The sequence below is a fragment of the Colossoma macropomum genome, unplaced genomic scaffold (assembly GCF_904425465.1).
Source record: "Colossoma macropomum unplaced genomic scaffold, Colossoma_macropomum, whole genome shotgun sequence".
In the NCBI taxonomy this organism is placed as follows: domain Eukaryota; kingdom Metazoa; phylum Chordata; class Actinopteri; order Characiformes; family Serrasalmidae; genus Colossoma; species Colossoma macropomum.
Window position 1 is genome coordinate 22124922 of NW_023494802.1, and position 24809 is coordinate 22149730.

Genomic DNA, 24809 nt, shown 5'->3' on the forward strand with positions numbered 1-24809 from the left:
TCTGGCTTTTTCTGTATTCATTTGCATTTCATACAAAAAATGTATAAATTAAGTATTTTATCATGTTGAGTGTTCACATATTAACTGTACAGTAAATGTGTCGACTGATTCCTCTGTTCCTGCCCAAGCAGCAGATGTTCAAAGCTGTTGGATGTGAGTGACAGTTGGTGAGTGAGTGGCACCCTGTAGATGATAATTGGACCGTGTTGCTGTGCGTCGCATCCACACATTCTTTACATGTCTGAACATTTCAGATAAGATAATAAGCCCAGCTGCTGGCAGAAGGAGACGGACAAAGAAGCTTTCTTTTCTAACTGGACAGAGAGAGTTTACTTCACTGGCACCTTATGAAGACAGATGTCTTGAAAGACTTCCAGATATTCGTAGAACATCCTAGACTAACAGTGTCCCATTAATCTTTATTCATTAGTCTTTACTTTTCCTCATCTCCTGCTTTCCGGTTCTGTAGGACTAAATCCTTTCAGCCCCTTCCCGTTCCATTCAGAACATCCCACTAAATATCAACGTAAACTATGACCACCAATGTGCATGTGACCATGTCAGAACTATCCAGTCATAATTAGAATACCAGTAAGTATGATTTTCATCCGGAAGCAAAACATGGTTGCAAACGTTAAGCAAAAACTTTAAGCGATAGTTTGGCCAAAAATCAGTTTTCCACTTATCCCAATGTAATAAATCACCCGAGACATATTTTTTTCTTTGTTCTTTGCTGTCAGGCAAACCATCTCATTTACATATGTCCACCTGTTTGGCCTGCAGGAGTTTAGCCCCACCCATTCACACTGAATTGGTAAGGAGAGTTTCAGCCTGGACTGCTTTTTGAATGAGGCACAAAGAGGATGGCCAAAAACAGCCTGTTTAATTCTATGGAATAAAGAGGTTTTAAAAATGAATTAAAACTTGAGCTGTTAAATAATCTCATCTAGACGTACAGTTTGTATCAGAAGAGATGAAAATGTCATACAGTTAAAATTGTAGCAGCAGCCATCCATCATGATATGTCTGAACGTTGCTTCTCTAGTTTTATGTGGTTTCTGACATTATGTGATATAATCTATAAAAATATACCAAATTACAGTCCAAACAGGCTTCAGAATGGCTGCTACTGCTTTTTAGCAATAAAACATACTTTTGTACATTCTTATAGAAAACAGTACATCATACAGTATCAGAAATCACGTCTATTATGGGGCTATTTTGGTCTATTTTGTGTATTTAAGGTAATAAAACAGCTCAACACAGTTTGAGGCAAATTAGTGCTTTAGGCCTGGCGTGTTCAGAGGGCTGCATAGTGACTCTAAGACTGCTTTCGCCTCATAGCTCCAGTACAAAACTGAACAAGCAAGCTTCAGGTACCATTTATTTCTCGACTGATTGCCTCTATTTGGAATAAGGGGAAGGTTGTGTGAACTTGATTTTTGGCTGAACCAATGCTTTAAGATATGGTTTCCTGTTCCCATTCATAACTGCATATTGATCAGTCTGTCTTGCAGATTAAGTAGCAACAGTGTGCTGTCATATATACATACATTCAGTATAAACCTATGAACATTTCATTAAAGGAGTTCATAAGCAAGACGTAAACGGTCCAAAACAACTTTGATATTATTTGTACTTTGCTTGCATTTTGATGTGAATTATTAATTGTTGTGAAATAAATTGATTTCCTTTTTAGGCTTTTTAGTCTGTACGCAAATGGATGACATTTAAACAAGCCTGCTTTGTGTAATGAAGATGCTATAACAGCCACCTATAACTTATTAACTGCTTTATCTACTGTTATATGTTTTATTGTCATACCTATATGTTCAATACCTCTTTCTTTCGAAGAACTATGAATAATGCTCTACAAATTATATGAAATATAATAACCTAGCAAGCACTGTTTAGGATCTGATAAACTCATACGGTCATTTTTAAAGTTGTATTTTAGGCTGTTATCACTCAACTCATGACAACAATCAAGGATAGAGGATATAACTGGCATTTAGCCCAGGGACATCTCGGGTGATCTGTCAGCATCAGGCTACTGATTCTCTTTTCAAACGTCAGCTAGACAGATGTTGGCTCCAGTAGCCCAGCAGGCTGAAATTAGTTTGATGCCCTGGTGATCATAATAGACTTTTGGGTGCAGATGTTCAAAAACAATATTCCAAGGAAAATTCAAACAGGTGACAAACAGGTGGTCATGTTCACTTTTGGCCCTTAAAGAACCATTTTTTAAGAGTATTAGTATCGGTTTGAAAAACTCTGTATTTGACGCAGCAGAAGTCATCATAATTAGGAAAACATTACAGCATAGATGGCGTTTACAAATGAGAACATAGACAAAACCCTCTGGTATAATGTCTCTGATGTAGAGGACTCACTTATTTTTACATTCTTATTAAGGTATTTACATAATTTTCTACGAAAGATGTAATTTGTTTGGAAGAGCAGTTTTCATTTTTAGAGAGGAACAAGCTTTGAGTATAAACTGCATGGCTAAGAAGGAATGTTAAGGATCACATGGTCCAGTTGCCCAATAAGATCAGCTAAGGTTAACTCTCTAATGTTTACTACAGTGTAGATGGGGAGTAAAGTTAACGTGGTCAGTTATACCTCTAGTCTAACCTTATGGTTGTGTTGTACAGCGTCCAGTGTTGTAAATGGCCACGTCAGTTTCTTATTTCAGTGTTTAATTAGTTCAGTGTTTAAACTGTACCTTCCTTAGATCCATACCATTCACACCTGCAGGTCTAAAGCAGCAGCATCGTTAACCTTCTTTTAATGAAAGTCTTGTCAGTGTTGCTTCTCTCTGAAGTGAAAACTGTGCCACTACATGTGGATAAACGAAGCAAATGTTTTTCTTCATGCTTATTCATAAAAGCCGTGGCTGCAATGTTTGCCCTACAATAACAACTTCAAGCTGTGTTGAAAATCAAAGTAATTATGGTTAATTGTGCTTAATTCAAAAGCAATTTGAGTGGAAATGTTTGTTATATCTTCAATATAAACGAGTGGAACTGACCTGCCATTGAGCGAAGGTGCATATGTAAATGTGTTGGTTTTCATGACATCACAACTCAATAGACATTTCTATATTTAACTTAATTTCTGTATTTGGGCAGTTTAGACTGGGGAGTGAAAAGTGTGTTTTCAGTTATATGATACTGTAGAAGTATCCTATGAAAGTAGGATCGAACCCAAACGTAGGTTAATATGTAAAATGAGGTGGTGAAAATGTTATGGTATCTGTCGACTCTGCTTTTTGTCCACAAATGCTGCCACGGAAGTTTGTAGGTAGACCTACAAGAACAGTCAGTGGTCATAAAATGCAAAGTGTCTAAACTGCTTTTGACTGTGTTCACAAGATTCACGTGTGTTGAATGAAGATACGGAAGAATAACCTCAATTATGCTGAATGTATATATACTGGAATAACCCTATTTGTTTAAACACACTGTTCATAAGAGGACAGAGCTCACAGACATGAGTCCGACTTACTGATAACACGTCTCTCTGCAGAACTCCTCACTGCTGCCCTGCAAATTCCTCGATCCCTGTTTTGAATTTGTGGTCAGGCTAAATATACGCAACCATCCCAGCACAGTGGTAATATTCCATAAAGCTAGCTTGAAGCTCAGTGGGAAATGTTCCACCACAGGTCGGGTTTTATACAGCATCTGAGGCATGAACCTGCTGATGTTCTCCCCAAATAGGTGTTGGGTGTACTTGGAGGCCTGGTGTGGAACTTGGGATAGAGTCGCTAAGTGAAAGCCTTGATCGAAGTCTCTGACCGCTCAAAGTCTTTCTGGACCCTCTGATTTTTCTTCTTCTCAGTTCCTCTCATCTGTTCAAACTCTGTTTTAGGACAAACAGGAATTTTAGCTACAGGGCTGAACAATATATCATTTAATTGTTGTGTTGCCCTTTATAATTGAAGGCTGCAGTGTTCAAATGAGGCTTCTAACCAGTTAAAGTGGTTGTGAGCATCTTGATGTATCCTAGATGAGTTTCTGTGGGTGTTTTAATGGATCAAAGCGGCGCTCATGTAATCTCACAAAAATCAAATAATTTGGTAAGTATAATGCCGCCCAGTCCTTAATGAAGTCCCAAACAGGGATGCACCAATATGAGAATTGTAGGCCATATTTTTCATGCACATATCTGCTTAGATTGATACATAAACATTTACAAAATGTAGAAATTGGGACTAGATCTACCCGGATTATCATGACAGGAAAATACAACATTTATTTCTGTAGGGTTACAGATGCAGTAAATTGAATATTACATTTTAAATGATAAACCTCCATGTTCTGTAACATCGGTTGTTTTGGGAAATGAAATAAAATCCTAACCCTAACCCTAATCCTCTTCTTTTAAACCCTAAAAGGCCCCAAGTTTTATTACACACTTGTATAATCTAAGAATACTCCTCTGCTTTGCATTGGAGTCCCTGTAACAATTGTTTATTTGTCAATTAAGTGGTGATTTACATTCCTGGTTTGATATATTGGTCAAATCTAAACATCTGTCCAATGCCACTTGTCCAGTGACTCTTCAGTTGAAACTGGTATGATTCCAATATCTTCATGCATCCCTAGTCACAATATTGTGTATCCAGTGTGTTTCTAATATAATGCAAGGCGTATTTCAATCACAATATATAGCACTGCAGTCACAGTAGGAATATTCTGCCCGTGTGCCCAGTCCTATTCAGGAATAGTGATATTGTTCTATGGACATTTAGCTCATCATAGGATAACATGGCTTTTTTGTGCATTTGTGTCTTTCCTTTATTGTTCTTCTGTGAAAGATTCTTTATATATCGCTTCTCTTCTGGCTCAAAGGATCCTCCTTCTTGTGCACAAGCTAAGAATGTTAGGGAGATTGACAGCTCAGTTTTTAAAGGTTTCTAGAGGTTTCCAAAAGCAGGACATATTTCCCCCTGCGGTGGCGTCGCAGAGGAGGCTGAACCCATAATCCTCAATGATCATAATGGCTTTATGTAATAACTAGAGCAGACACAGGTAGATAAACAGAAGGACTGCTGGGAATGCAGTGGGCAAAAAAGTGAACAAGCAACAAATAGAATAAAGGGATGCTTAGAATAAGCAAACTGACAAGTGAATGTTTGTACATCAAAATACATCACCACACATGCAAAACGCGCTCAGATACACTCTTCACACAAATGAATATGAAACACATGTTAAGCTGTAGAATTCTCCATAGCAAATACCTGCACATCTGTTGCGGTTTGCTAGTCCTGCACTGTGCTAGTCGCAGGTTTAAGTAGGGCTTTAGAAACTGTGAGTAAAAATGAAGATGTGTCCAGATTGATGAACAAAGCCAGAGAAGATTCTTCATTACTGAGATACAAAACGTTTGGAGCCCCTCTGGTCAAATGACATCTTTTGTTGATTTTCTAAGTAGTAATAAGTACAAATCCTCTACAGAGACACACTTCTGCACATTTTAATGCACAATTACTGTTTATGTGTGGAATTTAATATATTTTAGGTGAAAAAAAACATAAAAGGGTTTTTTTATGTTTAATGTTTAATTTCTTTCAAACATACTAAACTAAAAAATAAATATAATTTGCACATAATCAGCTTATTTAAGTTCCCTGTTGAGGAAGTGTGAAAATCAACATAACATGCAGTTTTTCCAGGGAGTGTTCTTTTGCATAGGCGGTAGTTACTTAGCATTGAGAATGAAATTATAATAAAATGAATATCCAGAATTTGGCATATTCCAAAGGTGGAGACCAAATCTCAAGGCAGAAATCTTGGCACAAATTATGTAAACATAAAGTGCTGTACATTGTTACTTAGTTAATAGCATATTGTTTATGGAATTCTTAAAATATAAAATGAAACAACCTTTGGGCTAATAGTTTAATATTTAAATCCACATTATATAAGTTATTATTATTGAACCTATATTAAAAGTCCTTTATAATTAATGTCCGTCCAGGAGACCAGCAACAGTATTTATAATATGTGTTATTTTTTAATGGATCCTGCTCATTACTCATTGACTTTAACAGGAAATCTGTGGCCAAGGCTGAAGTGTTCTGTAAACATTGGCTTTTAAGGAAGGAGACCTTCACAGTGTCTCTGTGTGTCACCTTGTATTCAGTGTGCCAAAGGACATAAGCGAGTTGAGGAAAGAGTGTGTTTGATGATTTGTGAGTGAAAGACAAATAATGGCACAAAGAAAAAGTGGTGGGGGTGGAGAGCGAGAGGTGAAAGTTGAAGAATAAGGTGGATAAATGCCTCATAGTTTTGTCTGGTGCTGTTTATGTGATTTGATTGGATTTTACTGTTCTTTTTTTTGGCTTTAAAAATTAACAAGGTAATACTTTTTGAGAAGATACTGTAATTGTGCACAAGATAAAAGCCATACATTCAGTCTTATGCAAAGCTATACTGTATCTCTCACACAAAGTAGAGCAGATATGCTTAATATTAGAGCACACAGAGCAAATTAACTTTGTGCAATTTGCGATTTTTTTTTCAGGGAATGACATCAATTAGACATTTAATGCCCAAAAACTCTGTGTCTAGCGTTGGAGTTGGAAAACAGACCAGTGCACAATTCAAGGTCAAAAGCTGTCACATTCATGTGGATTTCCCTGTAGTTTTTTCACTGGAACGTACAACATCACAATAATTGTTTTTTTTAGCTACCGTGCAGCTAATTTATCAGTGTTTTTTCATACATTTGCTGCATAATTAAATTGTTGAGATGTAAACAATATCATTCAGAGTGGTTTAATGTGAAACGTCCTATTTTAGAGAAAATAACCAGGTCAGAATTGTTTGAAAAAGTTACATTACAAAAAGGTTAGTATTGAAATGTTATGAATGGGCTGCCTGATGCCTGAAGTTTTATGATAGTTTTAAGGTAATGTTTTTGCACAAAAAGTGTTTTTCTATTCATTGGTGGAGAGGTACGTGCTGGGTGTTGTATAAAAATAGTGCCCCATTTTTTTTTTTTATATTAAACATAAACGTCAAAAGATGTGTAGGTTCACTGGTGGTTTTGGATAGTTAATAAAATAAGCTACTCTGTCATTACTGCTGTAAAGAATCTGAGCTGGTCAGTTTCCCTACAGTGTATAATTTCACATCAGTCCACTCTGACTTTGTTCACATCTGAAGCAATGAATTATGTAGACATTTTTTTAAAACCTAAGATAATAGTAGTAAAGAGCAATGAGTTTGGGAAAAAAACGATTCTTAGATGTATCGCGATGTGGACGTAGACGATTCTGAATCGATTCACAAATGTCAAAAATCGATTCTCTAAATTTTAATTTATAACGTAATGTTGACGGAGCACAAGTTGACGGAACTTGGAAGTGGGTAAGTGCAGCGCCCGGACAGTCTGTGGTGGCACATAACAAAAACACTACTGGATGAACGAGAAATCCGACCGGCTCCCTCTGCATTAAAGCCAGGTTAGATCAGGAGTCACAACCCAAATGATAAGAAGAGCCATTTTGTCCTTTCAGCAAAAATCAAACCAGCTTGGGAGCCACAACATTTATTGTCCAGTATGTCTCAGTATGTGTTAATGTCCTAGTATATACTAAACAATAGAAACGAACACGCGGACTTACTTTACTCTGCTTTAGGCTTTAACTATAGCTGCTTTCCTCCCATCTCCGCCAGAAAACTTCTACTCAAAAGTAGAACAGCTTCCTGTAAAGCGTCTCTCATCATTCAACTGTTTTACGAGGCTGAAGTTGCTTCTTATTCTCCAGCTTCTTGTTCGAATTTTCCCGTTCCACCTTAAATTCTGCCTGAGGCGCCAGAATGTAAATGCGGCACTATTTAAGGTGGAACTGGGAAATTCGAAAGAGAAGCGACTTCATCAACGCAACTTTTTAGTGTTTCACGGTCTCTCGTTGCAGATTTAACGTACCAGGAAACCAACTGCAGTGCTTATAAATGCGAATAAGTCCATTCGTCTCCAAATGTTCGTCTTAAATCTCTCTCTTTGCCTTTTTGTAGGTACTAGCCATGCGAGACTCTGCATTGCTATGTGACCTGCAGTCTGCACGCCAACCTTCAGGGTTATAGGGTGGTGAATTAGCAGCATTTAAGACCATCTACTGTTAAAACAGCGTTAGAACGATCAGCAGAGCTTTATTTTGTGGCAAATGAGGATTATTATATTTTTTATCAGGACAGTAAAACAGCCGTATGTTGCCGACCCCTGGCTTAACGTATGGAAGCACTTTGGCTTATATGAAGTTGAGGGACCTGGACAAGAGCCACACTATATGCAGGTTGTGTCACACTAAACTAAAATATTTTGGAAACAACAAACATGAGAAACCATATTACACATTTCCACCCGTTTTCCACCCAGTTATAGTTGCTGCCAACCAGAAGACCATCGAGCAAGCGATGTCAAAACTTCCACCCAACTCAGAAACGAATTACAAACTCTATTTGTCCAGTGTCGAAGATATTTTACTGACACAGCAACAACTCTCTACAGCAAGACCAAAACTGAAGTTATAGAATCACTGAAGAAAACGGGTAGAATAGCTGTGATCTTCTGCGTGGGCGTCCATTGCCACTGGATCTTATGTCACTGTAACTGCACATTTTATCACAGATGAGTGGCAGCAGCGTCTCATGTCCTCCAAACAAGAGCAGTGAATGAGAGTCTTCCAGTTCACTTTCCACATCATTTCCATTTGATTTATTAATAAAAGATATTGGAAGTAAATGCATTATGGATCATTACAAATACTTTGCTTTAAAACTACCAAGTCCTCACACAGTGAGGAAAAAGAAATCCTGTATAGAAAAAAAAGATTGGTAATCGTTTTATAATCGCATCGCGGCCTCTTAATCGGAATCGAATCATGAAGTGCCTAGAGATTCACACCCCTAGGAGGCCAGATGTGATTAAAAAAATGTATGTTTATTACTGTCAAGTAGTTGTAGGGATGAACGTTATGTTCAGGTTTCAGTGTTAATGAAAGTCAGAATTACTGCAGCAAGTGTGAAAGAGAGCTCCCCCCCAAACATTCATAAAGTTTCAACACATACCATTTTCACCGCAGTCCATACAGTCACAATATGGAAAATGAGCTGAAAACCACCCCATTTTAAATCATTTGATGTCACAAAAATCAACACATTTCCATGATTTTTGATGCTGGATCAGATACAGGAAGGAAGGTAATGAATGCTAATCCATTGTTAGCTACGTGTATATATATATATATATATATATATATAGTGGTGTAATAGTGTTTGAGCAGTTTGAGCAGGATGGTCTTTTAGAGATAGCCATCTTGAGTGCTTGCATTTAAAAAAAAAAAAACAGCTCATTTTAAAGCTTACGTTGTTTAATGTCCCAGTTTCTCAAGTCATTTGTCTCAGACTGTCAGATGCTGCTAAAATTTGGTAAATAAAATCAAATTCACACTATCTGTACCAGCAAGTGTGAGGTGATCGACTGAACGCTGCATTTATATTTTTACGTGAAACATGACTGAACCATAGCTAACTTCGCCATTAAGCAAAACAGTAGTTTGTTTGCGCTACCTGTACGTTGTGTTATCTGCTCTTATTTGTGGCATAAAGGTTTATAAAGGTGACAAAACTCATACCTAAGGAAGAATTTCAACCAGTACAACAAACGAACCTGTACACCTCCCACCACCAGATTTTTCAGAATGTGTTATTATGATTTCATCTACCCTTAATATCTTTCTTTAGTGAATGTTTTGGAATCAGAAGACTACTGTTTACTGGGTACTGTTTCATGGATATTAGTATTGCATAATGTAAGAGTCACTGATGTTTTAAACTTCTGTGTTTATTAAAACAGCAATTTTGTATTCAGATCTCTCCAGTAGATGTGAGCAATATGACAATATTTTGTCATTATTGTGATAATGTTTGTTGTTGTGATGAATGATATGCTTTTCATATAGTGGATATTGTCATTACTTAAATAGCACTGACCAACTGTATGTTTCAATACAGAGAGAGCTAATTAGGATAATTAAATATTTAGGTAATTAATTCTGTTTAATTAGAGTTACTTCAGTGCAGTATATGACAATTTTAATAAAAATCACTGGAGTCTTTTTGATTGTAAATGACTGAATCTCACGCTTCTGAGTTGTGTAATTTTTTTTTGAACAAAATTGTCTTTTGAATAATAAGGTGAAGCTGTAGGAATATAGACAAGCAGTGTTGAGCTTTAAGGGTGATATTTTTCTGAGAATCTCTCTCGATGGGAAATTATTTTCCATTCATCATCAGTTTCCCTAAAGTTCTGCTTTGGCTATGCTTCTTCATTGACTTTGGACTTTGGAGTCTCTGTAGACGTCTGTGCTGTGAAATGATGAAGGATAGACTTTAAAGGTAGTGGAGCCAACAAGATGAAACCACGTGTTTCATTTAGAATTGTTTTCTTTGACTTTTTTGGGTCAGTAACTATTCATGGCTGTTTCTAATTACCAAATGCTTATCAGTGATCTTGGGAAGCTTGAGAATTAAAAGATTTTACTGAGCAGCACCTGTGCCCTGTGAGTAGTTTGAGAAGCTTCCTAATGACATAAATTCCAGCATGAATGTGGTTCATTTGTGAGACGTTCCTGGCAACATGGACTCTAGTGTGGCTGCAGTTTGTGTGCTGGGATCTCTGCTCGTTGGTGTCAGTGGGGTCAGTTGTAGCCTTTAGAAGTGGTCAGCAGAGAAGAGGCTGCTTATCTAATTAGCTTTTGAAATGGCTGAGTCAAAATCATAACACATTCTCTGCTGTGACTCAGGTGGGGTCTCCAAGGTAGCTGAGCATTTTGTTTGGTGAAAGGTGGGAGTGGTGGGAGGAAGAGGTGAAATGTGATGCTATTGGTTGTATTATATTTTCCCCACCCGCTGGTGCACGGTGATGTAATCAAAATTCAGATGAGGTAGGTTACATTGAGATGGAAGATTACAGGAAAGCCTGAGTTGTGTTTTAAGTGAAATTTTACAGTGAATTATGCTTAATATGACCAGGCACATGAACTAATGAGAAAGAAAAACAACATTTTGTTGTCGGGTGTCTTAAACAAAGAGAATCGTGTAGAAATAAGAGCTTACAACCACGACAAGTTTTAAGATGGCGTTTCTTTGTGTTTCCGATTAAAAGATAAACCTGTCTCTTCCCACAGAGGAGAACATCTCACTGGTCACGTTTCTTAAACTCTTGTTATTCTCATGCTAAAGATTCAGTTTCCTTACATCTTGCATATTTTTGTTGCATTAATCATAAATATTTTATTGTCTCATAGTTAATTTACATTGGGCTCCCGTTGAATATGTTAAATCCTGGAAATGACACAGTCAATAACAACCTGTTTATCAGAGCTGCATCATCTGTATTGGCCAATGTTATCAGCAGTCGATATTGCTCAGTTTCTTTTATATATTATGCCAAAATTAAACAGTAAAATGTACAGAAAAATACTGAAACACATCAATAGAGAAACCGACTGACGAGGATCTCTGGTTCTCCTGTGTAATTTTTTTTCTCTTGCAATTTGTTCCCAAAAAGCCAGTGGAAAGGAATGAATTGGTTTTTGAAAGAATGCCAGAAATAAACAGAAGCTAAAGAGATTTTCCATGTTTTGTACTGTGTGATAATATCTTTTGTAATATCTGGCCAACGTCAGCACTACCACACTGTGTATCAGAACCGTTCTCTGACAGTATTTAGGCCATATATATATATATATATATATATATATATATCAACAAGAAGGCTGCAGAAAGACACAGGAATAGAGTTTGCCTAATTGGATCCATGTGAATCATTTGGTCTCAGTATTGCCCTTGTGGTCAGTCACTGCCGCTATAAGAAAGCCTGCTGTTGTTCTTTTTGGAGTTGTGTTGATAGTCCAGTCCCTGTGAAATTACCCATTAGAGATTATGATCTTGTGTGATTTTCACACCTTTTTATGTCTTTTTTTTTGAGGACACCATATCTGCCCAATGTTTTCTGTTTTTTTTTCTCTCAAGTTTGTCTCTTTTGTTTGTTATTTGTCAACAAGGATTGATATTTGTTATTTCTTTTGTGTCGTTCATCATATCCAATATACAGCCGTAAAACAGGGATAAAATACCACAGTACGTATGTTTAGAGATGGTGTAATCCCCCTTTTCACTACTGATTTGATATTGAAACCTTAAGGATCGGCTAAGCTGGTGAGCTTTGAAATGAGCTGTTTTACTAGGCTAAGCTGTTGTGCTCAAACTACTCAATCACTTTTTTAACCCACAGGTAGAAACACACAGCTGTGTGTGATGTGCTCTGTTAACCATTTGAGGTGCCAGTATTCAAATGCTGAAATCACTGTTCGGCCATTCTTTACATTTCATTTCAGGAAAACTGACAAAATATTCAGGCTAACAATTCAAGGAAACAACATTTTTATGTTTTAACAAGGCTGTAAAATGTGACTGACTGTATTTGAGAGTATATAAATCCTATTACATTTTGATGACCAAGATAGCAGATGACCAAGAAGATGTCCAGTTCTGCCACAGTTTTTTGTTTTTTTTTGCTAACTAGGCTAACTACAGTTGCTGATGTTAGTTACATCCAGAAACATCAGACACTGAAACCTACAGATTTCCTTTGGCTGATACTTAAGTAATAAATGTTTTCAAAGTTTAGCCTCCAGTGCTATCGTTCAAAAAGTAGGTCTTCTAGTGATGTATCAAAAGTTCTTGACTGAAACCGAAATTCAGGACACACTTGGCGGATATTTTAATATATAATGTGATCTTTTATTTATGCTTTTAACGTAAGAATTTTTATGTTGTTGGGAAAGGGAATTGAGAGAACTAGATAATTAATCTGAAATAATCTGCTAAATAAAGTTAAAAAGGGCGGAGAGAGCGAGGACAACTGTGCATTCTTGGACTCCAGGCCACGAATGGCTGTAGCAACATCAGGGATCGAACACCTGTACTTTTGATGTCTTTGGTCCTTGCAAACTTTTTTAAAACCTCTTTCGCAACAGAGTTGGATTTTGTAGCCATCTTGATTTTTTTTAAACTGTGGCGTTGAATGGAGTCAACAAATGACTGGAGCCAAATGCCACCGACAGCAAGCGCACATCAGCTACGCCATGTTGTTCAAAATGCATTTGTTATTTAAATTGAGGCATTTTGGAAATCAATAACTAATCGCAGCAGTGCTAATTAGTGTGATTATTAGAGGAATTTATCACAGTAAAGAAAATCAGAACCAGACAAATTGCTGTTGTTTATAATGATTTTAATGTAAAAATGTTCTAAATGGGTCATCAGTCAGTTCATACCGTTTGAAAGCTGTGAATATCATGTTTACGGTCTGTGATGTTGACACCTCTGAGTTAATGTAAGCTAACATTCAGAGCTAATGTGCAGTAGAGCCTAAAAATGACATTATTAATTCAGTAATTACCTGTTATTGTAAATCTTTATCAAGTAATCTGCTTTTCAAAGTATAGACTTGATTTAACAGTAACAAACTGCATAGCCTTTCGGGGATTCTGCTCTGCTTTGTCGGAAACAGATAAACTATGAAAGCCTCATATAATCATCTAACTCTGAAATGCATGCAGTGAAATGTAACCCTTTGTACACAGTTCACAGAAAGATGTGTCAATATGCACTAGTGGTGAAAACTGACCAGTGTCAACTTTTTTCTCATGTAAAATCATGTTTTGCTTGAGTTTTGTCTGTACAGATTATTTGTATTGATGAGTCAACTCACCTGCATTGTTTTTATCAAAATGATTTACGTTTGTTTGATTTTGTGAAGCCTTGATTCAGCCAAACACACAAAAATTGTGATATCACTGCTGCAAAGGCAAAACAATGATTAACAAACAACAACTTATGCAGCGTTAATCAAGTGTTCTGGCTGTTCCATAAGAAATCTGAAATAATTGAATTGTAGTCTAATCTCATTGCCTTTTGAGTTTTTCTCTTTGTAAAAGGTGGTCTCATATGTGACCCCTCCCACCTGCCCCTGCCCTGCTTATTAGTAATAAATCCAGCATGTGAATGAACGAGGTGTCGTGTTGCGTAAACAGCTGTATAGCCGAGTGTGTGTACAGTGTAAACCTGCTGCTGTCGCCCTCGAGAAAAAAGCAAGCAATTACAATGTGCTTGTGATAGCCACACACACACACACACACACACACACACACACACACGCACACACACAAACACACACACAAACACACACCCCAGTTGTACTGTGTCGTGTTCAGTTCTATTGTTGTCAGTACTTTTGCACAAAAGCGACACGCACCACACGACCTGTCATCCGTGCTTGCATGTGCACACACACACACACACCCATGTGCACGTCCAGCGCTCTTTCATCTGAAAACGAAACACACACTCATGCACACATTCACACAATGGCTGTTCTTTCTGTAAACACACACACACGCACACACACACACCAGCGCTTACTTTTTATCGGTTCTGTCTTGCTTGAACAGAGACTCTAATGTAAACAGAGCCCAGAGCCATCTGCCTAATGTCAGTGTGACCAGCAGGATCTACCCTGCTCTACCACCGCCTTACAGACACACACACACACACACACACACACACACACACACAGCTAAACAGCTTTTTTCTAACCCTGTAACCCAGTGTGCCTTTACTGTTTCATTTTAGCTGCGCTCCCAGCATACAAAATGCACTTCTAGCATAGACAAGGCACTCCTAGAGTGTTTTCTATATTAACCCTTTTAGGCAGACGCAAAAATGAAAAAAGTTGCAAATATTAAATATTTTTGTTTTTGAATATCACTATTATTGGAACAGATCTACTTTAGGAGAAGGAGAAGGAAAAGACCTTCTTGACTTTTAAATGTTAGTCAATGGAAACAGACTTTTTTCCAAGTCATTTTGTGCCGCTTGTTTTGGTCCATTCATCATGAAATTAACATACAGTGTAAACGGCAGCAGACATTTTCAAAATATGTCTGAAACTGAAACAACGTCTGAAATGGAGATATGAGGTTTTGTTCAGACAGCAGCGATATTCTGTTAAATATAACCTTGACTGTTGGAATATGCTGTAGCAATAAGAAAGTTGTTTCATAATTTTAACTGAACAGAAAACCTTGTAAATGATAAAATGATATTTATAAATGATATTTAATTATTTTTTTCCTTTTTAATAAAACTATACTGAAATACTACAAGGTCATGAAAAAACCTTTTACCCTGTTTATTATTTCCGAGTAAGTTGCATTAAACTGCTGATCATGCTCAGTAAACCCTGATGCGGCGGAAAGGAGAACAGAGTCTTTTTAACCACAGTTATAAAAATGAAAACATTTTTGCTGAGCTCTTGTCAGTGAATCGGGGTGATGGTTTTTGGAAAGATTTTTAAGCTGCTCAAAACCACTTTATATATTTATGTGTTTTAAACTCTGTTTTAACGGTCGGTGCAGTCTAAATAATCGTCCTAAATCTCTGCATCTCATTTATTCTCAGTAATAAATGAAGTTGAGCTGGCAGTCCAGAGAAGTAGGAAATGTATGTGAACTGCACCAAACTCTACCACATCACACGGAGTCCGCAATGAGTCTGGTGTGCATGCTGTTAATATTTGGCTTGATAAATGTGTGTTTCCTTACAGAAGTGCCTTGGTTCAACAAAGTTTCAGTTTTTAAATATTTTATTTAGCAAATTCTTTGAATATTTTTGAAAATTTGCTGCAGCCCTAAAGCAAACACAGGAATAAGAATTGAACCTGTTTTATTGTTCTGCTGAACTTAATAATAAGTGATTACTAATTCATATCGTGCTCTGAGTGACACAGTTATTCGGGGAAAAATACACAGTGCACCAGCATTAAAGGAAGCTTCACACATCGTTCACACAGTGATAGAAAACACTGTAACGCACAGAAAGCTCCAGTTCTCCACACTGACACATTTCATTCTGGCCAACGTGGACACGGACATTCCATGATGACCTGGCGGCAGATGTAAACGTGTTTAAGGGGCAAATGCCAAATTCTCAGAATGGATTGCTGGCGAGATGCTCGGTTACCTAGGATTCTCAACCATAGTACACTAGATTATTGTTCCTCCTGAAGTCCTTTATTTGTTAAGCTCATTTTAAAGGGCCCATTTCATGGGAGTTTGGGTGCCCCAGTCAAATGACATGTTTTATTGATTTTCTATGTAAAACTTCTGCACATTTTAACGTACAATTATTGTTCATTGGTGAATATAACATATTTGGGAAAAAATTAAACATAACATGTAGCCTGTGCAAAAGTTATGGAACATTTTAGTTACATACATGTTAAAATCAAATGAAGATAAATTGTGCACTAAAATTTGCTGAAAATGCAGACACATTCACATATCAGCCTACAGAGGTTTATCTCCTCCCATTCAGACTGAAGTGGTTAGGAGTGTTTCAGTCTGGGCTGCTTTAATGAGCTACAATACAAGGTAGCCAGTCAGAACAGAGCTGATTTTCATGTAACAGTCCTAAAGGCACTGTAACAAAAACAGACTCATTTTAAGGGATAAATAAAGGTGGGAAAATGGTCAAATACAAATCACTTATTACTGCTGAAAACAGAAACGTCAAAAGGGGAAAACATAATAAATATATTACTATAAAATTATTGAATGTGAGCCCTTTAACAACTCGGTTCATATAAAGATAAACCAGGTAAGGAGAGACGCTGGCCGCTAGAACAGTATTTACAGTATTTAACTTTTTTTTGTGCACCAGCAGGTTTGACCTTGTGCAGAGTGACGTGGTGGAATAGTTTTTTACTTTTTTGGTTTCTAATTCTGTCTGAAGATATTAAACAGTGAAGTGGCTGTGACACATTTGCCCAGTGCTCTGATCGTTGTAGGCTATTTAAGTGGAGTTATCGGGCGATTGCTTTTCCCTCATTATCAGCTCCTAATTTAGTGTGGCTGTGCCCTCTGGTCAAACTCCTGCTCCTAAAATACCACTGCAGAGGGATTTGTTGTAAATTTGACTTTCACAGCGGTAAAGAATGTGAAAATAGTAGACCTGACAGGATTATATATTTAAAATACAAGAAACATAATCACTATTCCATCACAGTAAAAGGCAATAATCACAATGCATGATTACTTCCTGTTCAGTTTGGAAGAAAACAAGCTTTAGAGTTTTAAGAAAAGCCCAGAAACAGGTTGTAACTCATTATATTGACGGTTACACAGTTAAATACAGTTTTAATGAATTGATTTATTCCTAATGTTTTCAGAAGATTAAACATTTATTTTACTCACTTTATTTATACATTTTACTGAGTTACATTTTAGTGTTTAACATTTACTTATTACTTATGAGGAATTCCTTATCACTCATTTCTTTGTTGTGTTCAGCTTCACTCTTTTACATTGATGACAGCATTTATACTACTTTCCATTTGGTCACATCTCTTACATTTGAGGTTGATCATTTTATTTTAACCAAAAGGAACCAAAAAGAAAAGAACATAAATCAAAAGCACCAGGAGAAACAGTATTTCTCAGTCTTAGTTTAATGTTTAGTCTTCTTGAAGTCTTTTCACAGGAGTCGATTTATGTGACTGTAAAAAGTAAATGCATTATTTATTTATTTATTTTTATGGACTAGAACTGATGCATTTTTGTTAAAGACTTGCAAAAAGCAAACTGGGCTGTAAAAACATCAGAGCGCTGATAGTGGAGTGACGCGTCACACATTCACCACCATCTTTGTGTCTAACCCAAACTCACCTTTGGTGTTTGTTGCCAAAAAGCTCTATTTTGGCTCTGGTTTCTCATCTGACAAAACACAGTCCCACTGAAAGTTCCAGCAACATCTGGCAAACGTGATGTGTGATTCCACTGATAGTAGAAAAGATGGTGGCGTGTATGAAGTGAGATTCCCTGATAGTGGAAATGGGCATTTTCAACTGCTCAGCTATTTTCTTGTAGCCATTTCCTGATTTGTGCAGAATGTTTCCAACATTTAGTGGAATCAATGCCATGAAGAATTGAGGAGGTTTTGAGAACAAAGAGAGGCCTGACTATTTCCTAATGAAGTGCTTGGTGAATGTAGATTTGAGAAAAATATTTATTTCATGAAAGGATGTTTTTTTTTTCTTTCAATCATTGTACTTCAAAAAAAAGTTTCAAGTAAAGATATTTATTCATATTTTGAATGAAAGAACAACCATGAATAAATTTTTTGCAACCCGTTTTGCTCATGCATGTGGGTTTGTGTGTGTTTTTCAATAATTGTCTTGATTTATCATTTATTTTGACTGCTTATTGTCACATCCCTAATATTAAACGTGATTTATATTATTTAAAGACATTATAGTTTTTTCCTGCTATAATCTTCCATTACAATGTAACAAGCTTTTCCCACCTCAAAAACATCTTCCCTGTGATTGTCACTGTCCACCAGTAAGCAATAAAAAAAAGTTAAAATAACATCATTTTTCACCTCCCCCTCCCACCACCCCTACCTATTATTGAGGTAAGATGCATAGTTATCTCACAGACCCTGAACTCGAAAACAAGTCATGACATGGAAGATGATGTGTTAAAGTTTCCTGTTGACATTGTCTTTATTGTATATGTGTGTATGGTTCAGTATATAGGTTATTGTTTACATAAGTCATTCAAACTCAATAAAAATACTGAAAATAATGTTAGTATTACATTTTGGCTTTTAGTTTTTGGGCTTTTTTTTGGCTTAGTGTGTGGGCGCCACACAGCCATTCTATTGTACCCTATAATGACAACAGGATATTATCAGGCTTTATATAAAAATCATTCTCAAAAATACAGGGATGATGTACTTTCTTCCCAGCAGCCCTCTCACGACGCCCCCAAAATGAACCCCATGAGAATGACTATTTCAAATAACACAGTGGCCTACAGATGCACAGATATCTCAAAAACAGAAAATAATTGAGGCTACTTTTTATAATAACTACTTAAATGTGGTTAGAAGATCAAATCCCTTGTTTTTGTTATCTCTTGCACAGCGATGTAAAAATGCATTTTGGACCTCAATGAAATAATGAAAGAATAAAAAAATCTAATGTTCAAGGGCAGTCTGCCAGTGTAATATTGTAAATGAAGTGCATGTGTGAGTGGTGTTAATGTGTCTTTATAAATTGTTCTTGAATTTTCTCCACTGTCTGGTTGCTTTATACCGTAGAAGTGTAAACACAAAACTCTTAGACTGATTACACTGAGACTGATTCATATTCCACTGAATCACCCAAACAGTGTTTATTGTTTCACACTACTGTTTGCCAGACAGTAGACGAACAGCTAACCAATACTTGAGGTGTTACAAAGGCGGGTGCTTTAGAGGTGCGAAGGCAAACATTGGAAGGAGAGGTGAGAGATTGAGCATAAGGCAGTACAAAAGGGGATTTTGGCCTTATTATTCTGCTACGTAGTAAAATCATTCTCTACTGAAATAGAGCAGAAAAAGGCTTTGGTAAAAAATCTTCGTTAATAAAAAATTATCGTGGATAGTATGTTTTAGGATTCATCTTGTGTTGGAAAGGCTGGTGTTGTTGGATGTTATAAGTTTCAGTTTTATTTCAGATGTGGAGATTTCAAACGTTGAATCCAGGCCCCCGTTAGATGTGACTACTTGTATTACTTCAGAGCAATACAAACTAGAGTGACCGCAGACCCTTTTCTCCTTAACCTCTCTCTGTCGCTGACCCAAAGGAAGTGACAGCACTTGCTTTCCTTCAGGCTCCATATTTAGCCTGGCTTTGGCTCTCTGACTGTAAACTGCAGCCCAATTTTACAGGAAGTGGCCTCTGTAGGTCAAAGGTTGGCCCTTTTTCCCATGCTGCAATGGGGCAGGCCTCAAGAGAATTAGAACACAAAGTCCCGGGACGATTCCAGAGCGTGGAGTTGAAGCCCTCATGAAGATTCAGCTGTTCCTAAAGACGCTGTGTGTTCCACTCAGCAATTAACCCTGTTTTTCTCCTCTCTCTGTCTTCGTTTCTGTCTTTATCTCTGCTGTGTTCTCACCCCTCCCCACTGTCCTTCGTCTTCTCTAGCTAAGTGCGAACGTGCTGATCTTCCTGTGCACCAACATCATTGGGATCTGCACACACTACCCGGCAGAGGTCTCCCAGAGACAGGCCTTCCAGGAGACGCGAGGCTACATTCAGGCCAGGCTTCACCTGCAGAGGGAGAACCAGCAGCAGGTTAGTCGCCCTGAGGCCGTACTGGTTATAGTCCCATACTGGTTCTGTGCTAGCACTGGTACTGATTCTCGTTTCCCCAGATTTGCTCAACCTCTTAAACTCTGAGACTTTTATTAACTAGTTTCAAAGTTAACACTTTAATAAGGCTGATTTCTTAACAGCATAAAAGCTTTTTCCTATTTTTACCCTTTAAGCCACCCATAGTGTTCACTGAAGCCCAGCTGCTCACAGCTGCTGTATATTACTGTGAAAGAATCCGTGCAGCACTCAAACTCAAAAACAGTTTCTAAATGGTAAGTTTCACTGATGGCTGTCTTGATGAAACCAAACAAGCAGCAAAACAACAAAAGCAAAGTGGACAAATAAAGTTTCCCTCGAGTCTCCACTGTAACAAGAATCCACAAGATATATGAACGAGAGCAAGAGAGCTTGAATCACGGAGAAGCTGGAACATGCAGCCGCCGGTGTTCTCACTGGTGGTACGTTTTTGAAGGTTTGTTTACCATATTGTCATGTTCACTCTGTGTTCACGTTTTCTTTTTGGGCTTCAGTTCATGTGAGGCCTGCGCTCACATGATGAAAATAATGTTAGTGAATTATTGGAAGTAATACAAATGTTCTGATAAAACTTTTCTTTTTAACTCATGTATTGCTTTTTAAGTGGTAAAATCGTTCCTCGTAGCTTTGTGTAAAGTGCAAATCTAAATCATCTCAAATAGACCTGTTTTTTAATTGTGCATTAAATTGTGCAGAAGTGAGTTCTCTGTAGAGGATGTTTACGTATTTTCACTTAGAAAATCAACCAAATGTCATTTGACCTGGGCGCCCACAGTGCGTCATACTGTGTCAGAAACAGGTCTTAGCTGATGATTTGCATTTGGGCTAAAAGAAAGACTGCAGACAACTGGACTTTACTAAGCTCTTCTTATAAAGTGTCACTGGATTACAGTGTATGTACACAAAAAACAGCAAGTAGGAGGCGAGCATTACAGTGATGACCTTTGCCCCACATGACATGTAACATAACATAATGACCAAGGTGTATAAACAGTGATTGAAAGAAGAATTAGGACTCAATAAGACAGAAAGAGAGAGAGCCCAGCATTAGCATTTGTGGTTGTGAGGGGAATCTTTTAGAGTCTAATTTCTTTCTCTTTCTTTCCTTCCTTTCTTCCTTCTCTCTTTCCTTTTGCCTCTGTTTTCCCCCACGCCTCCCTTTCATGCACATTTTTCAGGAACGCCTGTTGCTGTCTGTGTTGCCAAGGCATGTTGCCATGGAGATGAAGGCTGACATCAACGCTAAGAAAGAAGACATGATGTTCCACAAGATCTACATCCAGAAGCACGACAACGTCAGGTTAGCACTGGCCTGCTGTCAACTGACTGCCCAGCTGAACCAATTATGCTTTTCTTTTTATACGTTCAAGCGTGTTTTCTTTCCCCATTGTGTTCCCTAATCAACTAACTGTGCCGCTTGATAGCATCTTCACCAGTGGGAAACAAATTGAACATTAATTTGTCACAACATTTAGTCAGCCATTATATTGGAGGCAGGAAGCAATATGGAGTCACATGACCTCTTATCAGGTTAGTGAGTTCAGCAGCTTTCCAGAGCCACTTCAGGCCATTAGCCTTGTAGCTAACATAGTTTCCCTTTCTGCTACCTCACCCCCGCTTAGTGTTTCTCCCTACTTTCTCTCTCTTGCCCCCCTCGTTCTCTTGCTCGATGACGAGGAGCTGGGGAGTAGTGCCACTGGGGTTTTTGCTTTTTAGGCTAATTACATTTAGGAAGAGAGTGGTTAATTACCAGCAGCACTAGCTAGTGTTGAAACTTTGAGTGCTTCTGCTAAAATGTGCTTCAGTGCCACAGCGTGCAGTTACAGCCGCGAGTTGGCAGATTCTGCTCCTGCACAGTGAGATATTAAAGTTTCAGTGGAGCACAGATACAAGCGCTAGCAGAGACACTGATGGAGTGTCCTCTCATATTGGTAGCCTCTGTTTCTGTGTTTGAGAAGGAACTTTCTAACCTGTTATGCACAAGAACAGGTCCTAATTTTAAATTCTCTTCATCTCTCTCTCTCTGTCTTTCTCTCTGTCTGTCTCTCTCCCTCTCTCAGTATTCTGTTCGCAGACATTGAGGGTTTCACCAGCCTGGCGTCTCAGTGCACAGCTCAGGAGCTGGTGATGACTCTAAATGAATTGTTTGCCCGTTTTGACAAATTAGCCTCGGTAAGCATTGAGCCCAGATTCTCAGAAGTGGGAATATTGCTTATACAGTGAAGGAAAACAAGTATTCAGACACTTTTGTTTTTGTTATTTTAATACATCTATTGTGTATATACCCACTGTCTTCTGACTTTGTACTTATAAATATGACCAAAAGTATGTACTCATTATCATAAACACAGATATGTTTTAAAAAAACAAATTAATAGGGATATAAAAATATTTAGATACCACAAATTAATAATGTTAGTAGTTGCAAAGTTGCCATTGGTAATTATGAGAGGTCTACAGTAAACCTCTAATTTCAAAAGTCAAGATATTGGCTAGGCTATGTAAACACCTTCACTTTATCGTTTTTAGTGATCTTTTTCTAAGTTTTGAGTTTTGGCTGTATCTGTCTGATCCCTGGCCAATGAAATTAAATTCTCCTCTAATTTGTCTTGCTACTGCCCCAGCAGCCTTTGCAGAGAAGCAGCCCTCATCATGATGCTCCCACCTCTGTACTTCACTGTGGGTGTGCTGTTCTTGAGATTATATGCACAACCCTTCTCTCTTCAAACATGATTAGCTAAAATACTGCCAAGGGCTTCTATATTTTTTTGTTTTTGTTTGTTCTATATTTATTATTTTGTTTTTTTTTCTGTCCAGAGTACATTGTTCCAAATGAGTTCTGGTTTGTCAAAATGCTTGTTTGCAAATTTGATCCACGCACCTCCTTTAGCAGAGGAGTTTTGTGTGGTTGGATTTTAAAGTGATCTCTGAAAACTTTAGGACGCTCTTTCACCTTCATCACGATTATGTGAGTCTTCCCAACCAGTGTTTTTAGTGATATTTAATGTAGTGTCTGATCACTTTTTTCAGTTTTTAAACATATCTTTGCTGATGTTTGCCCGTTCACATTTATGAGCAAAAGTCAAATGATACATATGTAAATTTGAAGTGAATATATGATTGGGAGTATATTAAATACCCCAAAAGTTTCTGAATAATTATTGTGTGCACCATTATTTTAAACATTTTTCAGATGTTTAAAATATATCTGGTATTTGCATATGGAGTAGTCTTGAGAGAAAGATTATAGGATCAGTAAATCAATAAAGTGACTTTGTTTGACTTTATCAATTCATGGTAGCAGTAAAGAGACTGAAAAAGGAGGAGAATTTCATAAGAAGAGTTTATCCTAACTTTCTGTGCCTGTTGTGATTTGAAGAGTATTGACAGGTGTTAAGTGCTTGGTGATCTGCACACTCCCTCACACGGTGATCAGGATGACTGAGCTCTCCGCACCTCAGCGTGAAACTGCCCCCTCCGGCCTGAGCTCTAGAATTAACTCCTGTTCTCTTTTCTGTGTATGTGTGTGTGTGTGTGTATGTGTGTGTGTAGGAAAACCACTGCTTGCGGATTAAGATCCTGGGGGACTGCTACTACTGTGTGTCTGGCCTGCCAGAGCCCAGAGCGGACCATGCTCACTGCTGTGTTGAGATGGGAGTGGACATGATCGAGGCCATCTCGTGAGTGTCACTCACTCAGCAGGGGACAGAGACACTGAGGGCCAGATGTACACATGAGCACAGACACAGCACAAAACGACTGTGTATGCGAGCGCAGTATAAACCCACAATGTGTCTAAAATTAATGTCAGATTTACTGAGGCTATAGCTAATCACGCAAACTGTGCACAGAACACAGAATTTAAGGGAAAAAGTGGAGCCTCTTCTTCTCCAGTCAAAAAAAATACAGTTTGGGAAAACAACAACATCTACTGTGAAAGCATGCCATGGTTGGATCAAAGCATGTTTTGCACTGCATCTTCTCACACATGTACATCTGATCCTGTGAGTAAAAGTAGTTCTGTTCTCCTGGTAAATATTTTTTCAGCATATGTTCGAGTGACTCCTGCCGTTAAAGGAATCTCATAATAACACCTGGTTTTAAAAGACTGCAAAACCAGCTGCCTCTAGAGGCACAGAGAGGCAGAGAAAGAAGGACAGAGACACTAAGAAGGCATATGAGTCCCTAAATGTAACTAAAGCCCAGCAGTGAGGAGCTGAACTTTACCCTCCTCTGCCGTCACTGAAGGCGGACCGGGTCGCCTACAGAGCAGCGCTGGTAGCTGTTAATGAAGTGATGCTCTTTTTATTTGAGGCTCCCATTTCAGAGGGAAGATTTCAACCACTATCCCTTGTAACTCAGTTCCAAGGGGTTAAGCTGACACTCGAAAACAAGGGGTAGGGGTAAAAATAAGAAATGGGATTAGGCCTAAGAGGGACAGACACACTGAGTGAAAGAGAAAGAAGAACAGAGACACAGAAAGA

The 24809-nt window shown here is 37.9% G+C and overlaps 1 protein-coding gene across 8 annotated transcripts in view; it reads left to right on the forward strand.

The window, feature by feature from the left end:
* adcy6a (adenylate cyclase 6a) overlaps positions 1 to 24809 on the forward strand; it is a 92592-nt gene that overhangs the window by 50242 nt on the left and 17541 nt on the right. For all 8 annotated transcript variants that reach the window (XM_036592452.1, XM_036592456.1, XM_036592453.1 and 5 more), the window contains 4 exons: positions 20119 to 20268; positions 21504 to 21625; positions 22386 to 22497; positions 23878 to 24005. In XM_036592452.1, coding sequence (XP_036448345.1) covers positions 20119 to 20268; positions 21504 to 21625; positions 22386 to 22497; positions 23878 to 24005 — 512 coding nt within the window. The remainder of the gene's footprint in view (positions 1 to 20118; positions 20269 to 21503; positions 21626 to 22385; positions 22498 to 23877; positions 24006 to 24809) is intronic.